General features: G+C 46.4%; 1 protein-coding gene across 9 annotated transcripts in view; it reads right to left on the bottom strand.

Annotated features, from left to right (window-relative positions):
• The window catches only part of WDFY4 (WDFY family member 4), a 274,355-nt gene that overhangs the window by 131,168 nt on the left and 128,445 nt on the right, over nucleotides 1-14,742 (bottom strand). For 8 of the 9 annotated variants that reach the window (XM_029932108.1, XM_029932107.1, XM_029932101.1 and 5 more), the window contains 7 exons: nucleotides 11,894-12,088; nucleotides 11,082-11,196; nucleotides 9,716-9,873; nucleotides 9,244-9,482; nucleotides 8,038-8,159; nucleotides 5,473-5,658; nucleotides 4,006-4,142 (listed from right to left, as the gene is read on the bottom strand). In XM_029932108.1, the coding sequence (XP_029787968.1) occupies nucleotides 4,006-4,142; nucleotides 5,473-5,658; nucleotides 8,038-8,159; nucleotides 9,244-9,482; nucleotides 9,716-9,873; nucleotides 11,082-11,196; nucleotides 11,894-12,088 (1,152 nt within the window). The remainder of the gene's footprint in view (nucleotides 1-4,005; nucleotides 4,143-5,472; nucleotides 5,659-8,037; nucleotides 8,160-9,243; nucleotides 9,483-9,715; nucleotides 9,874-11,081; nucleotides 11,197-11,893; nucleotides 12,089-14,742) is intronic. The other variant, XM_029932102.1, reaches the window with a different exon arrangement.

Here is a 14,742-nt window from a genome sequence, read left to right as displayed (position 1 = left end):
AAGCAGCTTCCAGGACACCACAGGTGGCCTTTCGTGGCCTCCAAGGAGCCCAAGGCCCCAACCTCTGTCCGACAGGCCAACACCCACAGCCTCCACCCCAGGAGAGACCGTGACTTTACAATTTGGTCCCACAAGAGACTGTGATGGGGTCAGGAGAAGAAAAGGAAGAAATGACATCCATCATATCAGCCTTGCCTCAAAGCTCAGCTCGCCTGCCAAGAGAAAAGCATTGTATACTGAAAATGAAGATAGGTAAGAAAAGTTAGGAATGGTGTATCGTATGTCTCACTCGAAGGAACAATTCATCAGTGCTACTGAGCTGTCAGCCGCTGACATGATAAGGAATAACACCAAATGAATAATGTTTCCTCCAAAACCAACTCCTTTAATTATAAGCCTCTTCTTTCCAGAAGAGAGACAGAAGATGCAGAAACACCAATTTCATGCACTTGTGCCTGAATAATGTCTCCATGCTGCTTTTTCCAGATGGCGACCTTCTCACTGGAGGGACTAATGATGTGGGCATATTTAGGGAAAAACCAATAACGGAGTCTTTAACCTTCAACAACAAAAAGCATGTTGTACAAAATGTTCCTTGGGATACATTAGAAAATATCAATTACATTGCTCACTGAGGTGTAATCAGCTGTAATAATCAAAATTAATTTTTAAAAATAATTAAACAGACCCCAGGGCAAATAGTCGATGCTCTTATCCTATGACATCACAGCGTACATATGTACCTGAGAAGTTGTGCCTTCTGTTAACAACAAAGGCATCTCGCGAGGATGAGTGATGGATGCAGGATGTGTAGGCTGGTGAGTTTCATCTCAGCAGAAAGGGAGAAAGCATTTATTCCCTCCCCCATGCAGATCTGTACACACTCTTTAAGAGCCTCCTATGTACCAGGCATGGTGCCCAGCCCAGCCCAAATTACTGGGATAAGATGCTCCAAACCAGCTAATTTTTAAAATTAAATCACAGCCCACTGTGTTTCAAAAATAATTCATCTTTTAAAAGTCCACAAGATATTATAAGCTATCACAAGGATGAATAAATCAGATTGAAGGAAGGTGGGGCTCAAACAGGAAGGGAGAAGCAGGTAAAGGGTGTGTGCGTGTGCATGTGTGTGCGTGTGCATGTGTTGTGCAGAGATTTATGCCACCAGCCGTGTGCAGTTACAAGAGGTGGGCCATGTTTACCTCTCCGGGCTTTGGAGGGCCCGGATCACTGTGTCCAGAAATATAACAGTGACAGGAGTCCTGCTGTTCATGAGCTGTTATTGAAAAGCACGGTTCTTCCTGATGCTGACCGAGGGAGACGTCCCCCATGGCTGCCTTGTCCCCACTTTAGTCCAGTCACACTGGTATTTGCTGCCTCAGAACATTCCAGTAGATGCCTGTCTCAGTGACTTTGCCTGATGGTCCTCTCTGCCTGACTGCTCTTTCTCCAGAAAGTCACTTCCTTGTTTCTCTGCTTCTATGCCCGCCTTCCAGAGAGGGCCTCTGACCACCTTCCATCTAGACACCCACCCTCTCCCACTTACCCTGCTCGATTTTTCCTCATTGCAATTAGCACTCTTCACATGTACAAGTGTATTTGTTTATTGTCTATCTTCACGCCTTAAAATGCAGTCTCCATGAAAGCAGAGAGTATGTCAGATTTTTCTCTCTTCTGCAAGTTCAGTGCTTACTTCAGGGTACAAAGGAGGCACTTGGTAAATATTTGTTGAGTGAGTAAATGAATGAATAAAGGAATGAGACCTCAATTGATGTAGAAGACAGGATCTTCAGCAGCCTGCCTTCAGCAAATACAGAACTGATTTAAAATATTTTTGCTTCCGTGTGAGCCCAGAGCAAACTGTTACAAGCCATTTGTAGACCTACATGGCCTCAAATATTGCAGTCTATTCAAGTGTCTTTCAGGTGAACTATTTCTCAACCGATCTCCCCAGGACTCAGAGGCTACTTAGTTGAGCCAATGACAGTGACCTGGGAGAGGATGGGGACCTGGCAAGAGGTGCGTCAATAGTCTGGAAGGGCTCCCAGACAATGTATGTCCATGGCCAGCATCCCTGCTGCCCCTTTCCTAGCTTCCTCCGCCAGATGGACCTGACCTCCTGGGGATAAAGCTAACTCGAGCAAAGAACAGAAATCCAGGGTGAAGCCATAGGAAGAGGGGCTAGACCCCTCCTATCACAAATAGCATCGGTCAGGAGCAAGTGCTTGGGCACAAGTGGGGATGCTTCTTTTCAAAGTTCAGTTTGCACATCTGTACAATGGGGCTGATAAGAGCTGTATGATGCAGCTGTTATGGAATCTAAGTGAGTTTTACATTCACTCAGTCAGCCAATCAATAAGCTGACTGAGCAGTGTCTTCCATAAGCCAATGTGCTAAGGACGTAGCCTACCCTCAGTTCTAATACTAGGTGGCCAGACAGCCCGGTCAAGTCCCTTATGTCTTCCCTTCTATGTTTGGGCTCTGTCTCCATATGTTCTAAGTCCTCTTGTTTCTGGAGTTCAGAAAGAAGAAAGTCTCTTTCCCTGGCTATCTGAGCAGCTACAGGCAGTCATTCCTCTCTTCTCCCCAGCATCTGATGATGGTGCCTGCCCGTCAGTCACTGGCCACAGTGGACAGCAGAGCCCTTGGGACAGCAGAGCCCACATTCTGAGCAGGTGGGATTTGGGGTCAACCTCATTTCCCAAAGTTACATGGGCAGACAGCTCCGGGCGTGTAATGGGTCGATCAACGATCTATTCCACCTCCCTCGGGATCCCCTTCCCACAGTTTCCATGGTTATCTGTCCCATTGTGGAAACAAGGAGATAAAGACTCTGAGAAGTTAAGTAAATGGCCCAAGGTCTCCTGATCCCAAGGTCAGGTCCATTCAATGACCACAGCTGCCTCTGAAAACAAGTCAGTGACTCCAGCATTAGAATCTATGACACATTGTGTTTCTCAAAAAGAGCCTCAGTAATATTTCTAGTCCTACATGCCCTTGCAGAAGCTGGCCACTTCCCCACCAGAAGGTAGAGTCTATTTACCTTCCCCTTGAACCCGGGCAGAACTGTGTGCCTGTCTCTACCAAAGGAATGCATCAGAGGTGAAGCTAGGTCATGGAAGGCACTGTGGCTTCCACCTGACTCTCTCTCTCTCCCTCCCTCTCTCTCTCTCTCTCTCTCTCTCTCTCTCTCTCTCTCTCTCTCTCTCTCTGTATCTGTCCATCTGTCTGTCTGTCTGTCTCTCTTTCCCCCTTATTTGGAAATTAGCCCTTGAATCCCAGGCACCAGGCTATAAGGAAGCCCAGGACACTTGAAAAAACCAGGTATAGGTATTCCAGCCAGAGGTCTCAGCTAAGGTCTCTGACCAAAGTCTGCAGCAGCCGTCAGCTGTGTGAGTAAATGAGCCTCCAGTGACCCCAGCCAAGGCCCCAAACATCATGGAGTAGAGACACCTCCCCACCGCTGCTGTGCTCCAGAGTCCTATGAGAGCACCTGTGACCACAAAACCTCATTGTTGGTGCCACTGAGTTTTAGGATGGTTTGTTATGCAGCTTTAAAGAAATTAATTTGCAAAAGACCCAACAACTTGGCCCCACGTATTCAAGAGGATCCACCACTACATCTCCCGGTAAGGGTGCCAGTGTTCTGACCCCTTTGCTGAGTCCACACATACAGCTCTTACTGAGCCGCGGGCTGGTTCTCTTTGGGCATACTGGACTCAAAAGGAGAATAGGAACACGCACTGGTTTGGGATTTAATGCCATAAGGAACTCCTGCTCCTGGAGCTCAAGGGGAGCCCATACTCCCTTCAAGTTAAAGCTAGCCTAAGATCTGCCTCCCCTAGATGTAGCTGTACCTCGGAAGTCACATGCCTAACCTTAAATGCTCAGAAGAGCATGGAATTGGGTCATATCCAGCAACAACAGAGAAAGAAGACAGGCCTCATGGGATCTGAAACAAATGCCTGATGCTTCTCTAAGGAAAAGGGATGGATCTGAGCTCACCTCTGTCTTGCACTCAGGGTCCTTGGCCTGCCTCCCGGGCATCAGCCTCATGGCTGAAGACAAGCTGCCACTCCATGAAGAGACCTTGCTCTGATGTCCCACAGTCGAGCGGCTGGTCAGCGACTTCTTCTCAGATACTAGGAACAGGGAAGCACAAACGGTCAGAAGGGAAGTTGAGAGAATGCACACTATTTTTGCAACTGGCCTGGCTTTCAAAGGGCCAGCCAGGGGCACAAGCCTAGTGTGCCACCTGCAATAAGGAAAACAGCCCAGGCTACCAACTCACACCGCTTCTGACTAAGAAACAAATACCCGGTGGGTTTCAGGGTCACCAGACCTTGCTTGGACGCCTAGCTCCACTGACACAAAGTGAGATGCTGGACAACTTAGCTAAGTCCCTGAGCCTCAGTGTTCTCATCCTGCAAAATGGGAATAATAGCATCTAACCTCATTCTGGTGTCATGAAGAGTAAATAAAATTATGTGTTTAAAACACAGGCCATCAACTAGAGAGAATTTTCTATATATGATTGCTGGCAAAATGAGAGCCATCTGTAAGCGTTGAGGTCCATCTCACCGTTTTAGTCACTATATGTGCCTGGGGATATATGTCCTATTTTATTAAGCTTTTCCGTGAAATGGAATCTGACATTTTGACTTCAAATTACACTTGCATATACATAGATATGTACATACCTATGTGGTTTCCAGGGTTAATCTGGAAAGCCGATAAATAAAAGTTCTATACTGCCAGGCAGTCTGGGACGATACACATGGAAATAACTAACTCTGGAATCACTGTCAATATTGTGATGCTAGAAGACTTAAAACAAGTATATGAGCCATAATTTGAGAGCAATGACCACTTTAAAAACAGAATTAAGGGGTGCCTGGCTGGCTCAGTCGGTAGAACATGTGGCCCTTGATCTTGGGGTTGTGAGCTCAAGCCCCACGTTGGGTGTAGAGATTACTTAAACATAAAATATTTTTAAAAATTAAAAAAATTAAAACATCATTCCTACAGCAGCAGTAACTAATAGGAGGGAGGAGATGCTGAGTCACTGAAAGAACACAAAGGTCATTATTAATAGCTTAGGGATGAAAACTCACTTGAAACACGAAAAACCTGAGGCTCCAGGTTATGCGTGATTTAGTGGCAAGGTTTCAAAGCTGGTAGGTGAATATCAGGACGGGACCTAGAACCCTACACTCTAGGCTAGAGCTACAGCTCTGACATGGTAACCCCTCCAGAGACTACTAGAATCTGCTTGCACCTCTGGCCTTCCCAAGATGTAAAGCAGCATTCATTCTTCATGCTCAAAGATGCATGAGGATTCAGTAATCCCCACCTAAGGGATGAGAGAGCAGGTCTAGGTAGAAAAGGCTTTGGACACTGAATGGAACTTTAGGAAAGTTTGCATCTATGAGACTTAGCAGTTCTGTTCCCTAGAGCCAAGTGGACAGAGACCTAAGTAATGCTGCCAGGCCTTGAGCATCGTCTCCTCCCAGAGTGGGGTAATCTCTTCAATCTTCACTTCTGTATCTCCAGGCTTCACAGAGAGATCAATCTTGAAGGTGTCTTCAAGTTCCTGCCGCCTCTGTGCCACGAGCTGCTGCCAGAGGGTCCGCACTGTCTTTTGGATGTTGTGCTGGACTAACAGAGAGAGTATACCACACAATCAGGATGGCCTCAGTGCCTGTCCCAGCAAGGGCCAGGAGATGATGTAGCACGGCTGCTTTTATTGCATCCTTCTTGAACGTCATCTCCAGCCAGAAAGCAGTCAGTATGCAGACAATGCTACCAACATCCATGTAAGCGGGCCTTTCCCCCACCTCTAACCGCTGACCACCAAGTCCTGCCTGCCTCATATGTTTGGAGCTGGGAGACACAATTGATGGGCACAGGAATCTCTTTCTTCTAGCCCCAAGTTCCATTAAATACCAAAGGGAAAAATATCTCTGTAAGCTCTAGGTAACCAAATACCACCTCAACAGCTCCATCCAATGTACCTTCTGTGTTGGGCCCTCAATGGAATGGACATCAAACCGAAGACTGTGCCTAGGGACCCAGGACCCAAGCCAGTCCTCTTTCCTGGCACTGAATCATGCTTCCCACCACCCACCAATTTTAGTGCCCTGGATTTGACCAGAGATGAACCAATCTACAAGGCAGTTCTACCTGCTATGTCCCATAATTATAATATCCTGAACATTACCTAAACACCCTTGGATCTTGAGCCACTGAGTCATTCCTCTGGTACCAGTCTCTATGGTCTATTTCTCTCACCCTAGGAGGATGGACATTGCTCAGTCCACTCTTCCAGCCAAACCCAAAATACAAATATTTGTGTTGTAATTAACAGTGTGTCAGAGTATACCTTATTTTTTAATAGTTTATTGTCTAGTTGGTTTCCATATAACACCCAGTGCTCCTCCCCAAAGTGCCCTCCTCCACACCCCTCACCCATTTTCCCTTTTCCCCACCCCCATCAACCCTCACTGTGTTCTCAGTATTTAAGAGTCTGTTAAGGTTTGCCTTCTTCCCTCTTCTTAACTATTTTTTCCCCTTCCCCTCCCTCATGATTCTCTGTTAAGTTTCTCTTGTTCCACATATGAGTGAAAACATATGGTATTTGTCCTTCTCTGCCTGACTTATTTCACAGAATATACTTTAAACTCTCTTCATGAGAATTTCAAGCACTGGCTTTGGCACCTATGTGGCCAAGACAACAGAGGCCCTTGTGCCCACTATCTGGTATCACAAGGTGAGTGGCACAGTCAATAAACCAAAGTGGTGGAAAAAAGTCTGCTGAAGCTTCTTAGATCAAAAAGAGCAAGAGCTAGAGGCACCTGGGTGGCTCAGTTGGTTAAATGTCTGACTTCAGCTCAGGTCATGATCTCACAGTTCGTGAGTTCAAGCCTCACATCGGGCTCTCACACAGAGCCCACTTTGGGTCCTCTGCCTCCCTTTCTCTCAAAAATAAAGAAACATTTGGGTCCCCTGGATAGCTCAGTTGTTTAAGTGTTTGACTCTTGGTTTCAGCTCAGGTCATGATCTCATGGTTCATGAGTTCGAGCCCTCACTAGGCTCTGCACTGGCAGTGTGGAGCCTGGTTTGGATTCTCTCCCACCATCTCTCTCTCTGTCCCTTCGCTAATCACATCCTCTCTGTCTCTCAAAATACAAATAAATTAATTTAAAAAATTAAAAATAGATTTAAAAATTTTAAAGAGTAATTTTTTAAAAATTTATTTTCAAGTTAGCTAACATACAATATAGTCTTGACTTCAGGAGTTGATTCCTGTGACTCACCACTTTGTACAACACCCTGTGCTAATCCCAATAAATGCCCTCCTTAATGCCCATCACCCACTTTCCCCACCCCATTAATCCTCAGTTTTTTCTCTGTATTTAAGAGTCTCTTATGGTTTGCCTCCCTCTCTGTTTTTATCTTAATTTTCCTTCCCTTCCCCAATGAGCATCTGTTAAGCTTCTCAAATTTGACAGATGAGTAAAGTCATATGATATCTGTCTTTCTTGGACTGACTTTTTTCACTTAGCATAATACCCTCCAGTTCCAGCCACATTGTTGCAGATAGCAAGATTTCATTTAAAAAGAGCAATTTCTAAACACATGGATCTGGCTACTACTTTTTTGTTTGTTTGTTTGTTTTTACAAGTTGTCAATCACTTTAACTTGATTTGATATTAGCAAATTCAAAAATTCAATCAAGCCAAAAATATCATAGAAGTAATATTTATTTACTCTATTCCCATTTTCTAGAGAAGAAAGTTAAGAAAGAGGTTGGTAATGTATTGAACGAAATGAGATGACATTCCAGTTCCTGTATCTAGCAGTCCAAAGGGAAATTCAAGAGACCCCCTGAGAAATCAACTTATGGTGAACTCCCTGGAATTTTAGTAAGTCCACCAAGTTCTTAGTCTGACCAAGTCTCACAGAGCTGAAGAATAAAGCCCAGAAGTTACCACCACCAACCGACCCTACCAAAAATAAACAACAAATAAAACATACCATCACTCAAATTTGGGAAGTCTTCCTCTCCTTTTTCTCTTAATTCTTCACTTGGAGAGAGAAAGACTTGATGGTAAGGAGTCATTCTAGGCTTGGGTTCCAGTCCAAATCCTTCTGGATAACTAGGAGACAGGAGACTTTTCACTATACACTCCAGTTTCTTTAGGATCATTCCATTGTTCTTTACTACAAATAATCATCCTCCAAACTCAGTACATATCAATTGGAAAAACACTTGTCTAATCAAGTTAAAACAAATATGTAACAGCAACTTCTGTGGCATATATTATACAATAGCCTCCTGGAAAATAGGAAAATTTCTTTTTTTTTTATTCTTATCTTAAAAATCTAATCTGTGCTCCCAGCAGACCCTCTGAACTCTCTCTTGGTTTCCCAACCATCAGAACTGGTCATTTGCTTTGTAGACTCCCAAAGTATTGACTTCCGCCCCATCCCTGATCTCATCCCACCTGGAAGGGGACAGACCAGCTTCATGGTCTGTGACCTGTGCAATCACACAGGGTCCACACTCAGAAAGGCCCCATGCCTGGACTCTGCTGTCACTCTCTTGAAGTTCTTAGTAAATTTTGAACAACACATCTGCATTTTTGCAGAAAAAAAAAAGAAAGTGCATATACACAGAGAAATCTAACATATTTTCAAACACTGGACTTCAAGAAAAGGATTTTACTAAACTTAATGCAGTTTCTCTTTATTAGTATTTCTTATACAAGTGTGTTTATGGATATCAATTTATATCATAAATAGTGTGTGTGTATTTTTCCCGCAAGAAAATCATGCCTGCCTTGCATGATGCAATTTACTATTTATTTTTCCATTCTAAGATTGCATTTCTCAAATGTTAATATTTCTAAAATAGGGCTGCATCATAAAAATCAATGTGTATATTCAGTGTTGGAGCTTTCTGCCCCTAAAATGAAATCAATAAGATAGCTTACAACCTGAGAATTGTGGAAATGGGGTAAATTATTAATCCATGATGATTCTTGCTGCTCAGTTACATGAACAGATTATCAAATACTGCCTATAATTTGAACCAGATAACCAAGAAATATATATATACATATATATTTATGTATATGTATATATGTAACATTTGTATTGACCCCAATCAAGTGTCCCTCTAAAGCTTTTTTTTCTCTGCATTGACCACCAGCAGGTGAGAAACAAGTAGGCAGCACTTACCTTCTTTCATTGAGCAGCAAAAAACAATGCATGAGACACAGGAGGAAGCTGACGTTGGAATTATAGGTGGCAAAGATAATGTCCCAGTGTTCCTGTAGGAAGCCCAAGATGCTGAGAAGACTAACACATTCGGAGAGGGACTGCTGGGGCTTGGACAGGCAATAAAGAATGACTTTATTTAAACTGCTGTACAAAGCACTGATGAGAGCATCCTTTTGAGAAGGGGCATTCTCGATGACCTGTGTCATAAAATAAACACACACACAAACACACACATACTTGTGAACACTTTGTGAGTTTACATACTGACCCAGTTAATTGTGAAAATGATACAATCTTAGAACCTCAAAAAGTTGACATGATCTAAAATTCAAATAGGACTACTTTCCTCTACCTCTGAACTTCTTTTTAAATGAATGATCACTAAAGTAAGTTAAAAAAAAACTTGGATTTCTCAAAAACCAGTTCTTACCACCATGATGCGGTCTATGATGAAGAGAAAAATGTGTCTGGGGTCTGCTGAGAACATCCCACTGTACAGTTTCTCCACCAGCTTCTGGGTGAACTGGGAGATGCTTGCGAGTGAAGGAGCAGAAGCGGTTTCTGCATTCGGCTGAGGCTCTTTACTGCCTGGGGGTAGGGGTGTGGAAAGGACACAGACGAAGTCTGAGAAATCATCAGAGTTCAAATGGCCTTCTCCTGCAACAGTCTCCACGCCCCTCATGGTGACCAGCCAATCTCACTCACCTCCTATACCCCACTGTAACCTTCTGTACACCCTGTTTCTGGAAGATGGGGTCTTGCACCATAGGTGCCCAATGAACACACAGTTTTTTTTTCAAAATAAATTGGTCTTTAACAACGTTGTCAGCGACATAAACCAAGCGGGAGAAGCCGGATGAGGAGCAGCATTTCTTCCAGTAGGCATTTGGAGGATTTAAGGCATATGGTAAATGGGAAGGCTGTCATGGTGACCTGAGGCCCTGTTGCTACAGGGGACAGAGGATAAAGCTGTCACGTTGAAGTGTCTGTGCTCACCATCGTGGTAGGCACTGAGCTCAGGTGGGAATGTGAGGGTCTCGGCTAATTCTTATAACAACCACAACGGCCATCCTCACAGCTTCAGGCACCGGCCCTGAGTCACATTACCATATAGTGACAGAGCCAAGAGCAAAACTGACTCTTCCTTACTGCCCTTCAGATACTCCCCCAAGAAAGACCGAAAATCAGGGTTGCCACATTGTGGCAAGGAAGAGTCCAGAAGATGAGCCACATTGCTAAGGACTCCATGGCTCTGAAACCACAGAGAGAACTTTTGTTTAATCTCATTGGGAAGGTATAGCTTCCCTGGAACTAGGCATTCTGAAGGAAGCTTCAGTCTGAACTTCTTAGGGACAATGGCAGTGTCTTCATCCAGGTTTGTCCATTTCAGAAATACTTGCCACGCCCAGTCTTGGGTGCAGAGAATAAGATGCTGCGCAGAAGAATGTTAAATTCTAATTGACATCTTGACCTCCCTCATGGGAAGAAGCCAATCCTACTGAAGCCAGAAAAGAACTGATTTTAGCTCTGAGGCTTTCTGTCTCTGAGCAGCCCAGTGATGGCAGGGGTGTCATGGAAAGTAGGCCTCCCCTGAGGCCACCCCAGGGTCAGGGAGGTCTTCTCATTGAGTCATGGAGGGGCTGATGTGCAGGTGGAAGGTGGTTTCCCATGTCTCCTAAGGGGCCTTGCAGCACTGTGACCCAGGGGATGGGTCAGTGCTGGTGGACACACGGGCTTTCCTGCTCAGCTTCCAGAAGTTTTGCATCATAAAGGAGGAGAAAGTCACCCCTACTCACCTCTGAGCATGGGTGTGTTGCCTCCACTCATCGAGTGAAATATTTCCATGGTGGAAAGCAGGACCTCGGATTGGAAATCCCGCTTCTGTTGCCTGGTGGCATTGTCTGGAGAAGCCTGCAAGCATACTGGGGACTAAGACAGTGGCCACATGGCTATCTTGTCCCCTTAGTGCCCACCGGCCCATATGCTAATACTACATCTGCTGGGAGTGTAGGCTGCAAAGAGCTCACAACTATCCGTCTCCAGGGCATTGCCCTCTGCTGATGAAGTTGCCTCCCTGGTGAAGTGATGCCCACCTGCTGGGTGGAGGCAGCAAGTTGTGGGAGACCTAAGGCAATGGCGACCAGGTAGATGCCTCAAGGTGGGGCCAACTCTGGGATGCAGATAGCACACCTTAGTTCGCCTTGGGACCAGGCTATCGCTGAGGCCATTTCTTAGCTAGCTTCTCCCCCATCTCCCTCTGCATTCCTTCCCTGCTTCCCCTGAAAGCACAGCCCCCAGTAAATTGCTTCCACAAAATCTCTGCTTCAGGCTCCTTCTGGGGCCTGGCTAAAACCTGCCCTCGTCCATCTATCTACATGCTGCTTGGTGAGCTCCCCACTGTGTGAGGGTCTGTGGTTCCCAACATATCACTGCAGCCCCAGGAGATACTCTCAACAACCAGCCAGTGGGGTTCACCGACAGACCTAGGTGACCTATTAAAAGGCATCAGCTCTCAGGTCTCCCTGGGCACACCCTGCCCTTGTGGTGCCCATGCCCTCCCAGGCCCGCTCCCACAGCACATGGCCCAACACCACCCTTCCCAACTCACCTCCAGGAGCACTTCCAACGGCAGCCACTGCTTGGGGTTGGAGGCCTCCAGCAAGAGCTCCCTCAAGAGCAGCTGCATGAAATTCCTCAGCTGCTTCCGGGCGGGATGTGACCTGGCAGGAGCCTGCAGGCCCTCTGCAGTATTGTCGCCTTCAGCCTCAGCCCCAGGGTTGCTGGCAAGCTGAGTTATGGGCTCCTCAAATCAAATCAAAGACAAGAGAACCCCAGCATGAGCACCGGCCTGCCTCAAAGTGCTTTCACATCCACCTCTGAGGGGTGCTCAGGTGGGATTCTTACCAAACCCATTTACATGTAAGGAAATCAAGGCTCTGAGGAGAAAAGAGGCTTTTCCAGAGTCCCACTGTTTATGACGTGGCAGGCTATGGTCTCTGAGATAGGTGGGAGTCGTGGAAAGAACCTAAGCATGCAGCAAGAGAGGCCTGCAGTGGTCAGCAATGAAGTCCAGGGTGTGTCCTGGGCAAGCCACTCCCTTCCTCAGAGCCGCAGCTCACCATCAGTCACATGGCGACAATGGAAAGGACTCACAAAGACGTGTGGGGATGCAATGAGAGAACGGCGCACGTGGCAATGCCCAGCCCCATGGACTCTGGTCAGGAAAGTTTGTCCCCACCTCCTGGTGGAGCACTCACTCACCTTTACTGCCTACCAGGCTCTGCTGATGTTGACTGGACCCTCAGGTGAGAGAAGCAAGGCTTCCTCAAGTCCTGGCGTCCAAGTCCCTGAAGCACCTTGGCCTTCACTTTCTCATTTTTATATTTATAAAAATATTGGAAGATCAGTGAGGCAGGGGTCATCAGCTCAGATATGTCCAGGAAGACATGGGGATGCTGGGAGGCCAAATGACACACCCAAGGACATGTAGCTGGGGGCTCCTGACTCTTGGCCCATGAACTTTTCATGCACATTCATCTGTCGGCACCTCCCTTTGCTCATTCATAAAATTAATGCAGCCATTCTTAATTAAGCCATAAAATGAATTTAATGGCACCTAGGGAGGTGGTGACTGCATTAATTAGCTCCACGCGGCCTTGACTGGAAAGATGCCATATATATCCACAGCAAACCGAAGACTTCTGGCCACCAGCCCTCTGCATGAAGAGGGCCTGTCACACTTTTTGTGCAACAAAGGCCTTCTGAAGCTGACTTGGAGCTGGAACAAAGCTAGGAGGTGTGGAGATAAGCGCTTTGACACTGGAGCCAGGAGCCCCAAGATGGGGTAGGGCTCATCTGCAGAAACTGGAGAGGTGACTTTGCGCCAGGCCTGCCCCCAGGCCAGAATGGTTGAGTGTGAAGAAGAGCCCTGGGTCAGAGTGTGCCCCAGAGCTGCAGGCAGGCAGCTGGCTGGAACCCAGACTTAGCAGACAGATGGCAAACCCGGCCTGTGGGTGTAGGAGCTGAGGTGGGGATGTGGGCCGAGAATGTCAGGCTGTGGACTGCAGGGTCCTGGCCTGCTCCAGAGGCCCCAGTTTGGGGGATTGGAGAGGGGTACCCTGTAGGATTGTCCTTCCTCCTTGCCTGGCCTGAGGGAGCCTGGCTTCTGTCCCATCCATCACCTCTCCAGTGTTGTCCATAGTGATTTCCTTGGCTTTTTATTGCATCTTTTTTTTTCCATAATATTTTATTGTCAAATTGTTTTCCATACAACACCCAGTGCTCTTCCCCATAAGTGCCCTCCACCATCTTTTTTTTAACATTTACTTTTCCCGTATGTTCCTTTCATTGGTATTAGCCTGCCAAACCATTTATCTTCCTGCAAACCTTCTAGTCTTTATATTTAGTTTTTTCATTAAAACTAATTACTCAAACTTTATTGGGCCATTTAATTTTATTTTAAACCGACTGACGGAAAGGACATGGGCCTTGGGGTGAGACAGTGAGGTTTCAAACTTGGCTCTGTCACTCAGGAATCATGTAAACTGTGGCCAATTTCGTTCTCTCAACCATTTTGTGAGATGGGACTTAGGTTCCCACTAAACACACAGAAGTTGGCCAGTCCCACTCAGCCTCTCTGGATCTCACTCTCCTCATCCAGACAATACCTGCCTACGGTGCTCAGAGGGTTAACCCAAGCACCAGGCTCAGGACAGCTGTAGGTGTTCAGTAGATGGTATCTGTCCCCACGAGCACACTTCTAGGCTCATTCATTCATTCATTTGGTTATTCAGCAAATAATTATGGAGCAAATATTACATATCCACACTGTGTGTGCCACAGTTTCTAACCTTCCCTTAGCACTACATGCTTTCTTTTTTTAAAATTTTTTTATGTTTTAAATTTATTTTTGAGAGACAGAGAGAGACAGCATGAGCAGGGGACGGTCAGAGAGAGAGGGAGACACAAAATCGGAAGCAGGCTCCAGGCTCTGAGCTAGCTGTCAGCACAGAGCCCGCCATGGGGCTTGAACCCATGAACCGTGAGATCATGACCTGAGCCAAAGCTGGACGCTTGACCAACTGAGCCACCCAGGCACCCCAAGCACTGCATGCTTTCTAACATGGCTTTTCAGACAGGCATCTTCATTCACCTCCCTGCTGGGGTCACAGGGTCCTACTGCACCATGGTGGGGACACCAGGGGATGTTGGTCTGCCCTTCCTCTCCTGCAGCTACCTTCCTTTCACACTATCCTTACCTGCTCCTCTCAGCTTGTAGATGCTGAGTCCATTGGGCCCCCATGGCCTGCTGGGCCTCTCTTCCCGGGGCCCAGACTCACACCATGTCCTCAGGACCCAGTCAGCCCTCTCCCCTCCCAACCTCAGCTTGTCTGGCTCTAAGCTGGCCCTCAGCAAACCCTCCAACTGCAAGGAGTCCTGAATCGTAGGCTGTGAACA

The sequence above is a fragment of the Suricata suricatta genome, chromosome 2 (genome assembly GCF_006229205.1).
Source record: "Suricata suricatta isolate VVHF042 chromosome 2, meerkat_22Aug2017_6uvM2_HiC, whole genome shotgun sequence".
NCBI classification, from domain to species: Eukaryota; Metazoa; Chordata; class Mammalia; order Carnivora; family Herpestidae; genus Suricata; species Suricata suricatta.
This window is presented reverse-complemented; position numbering and strand designations above follow the sequence as displayed.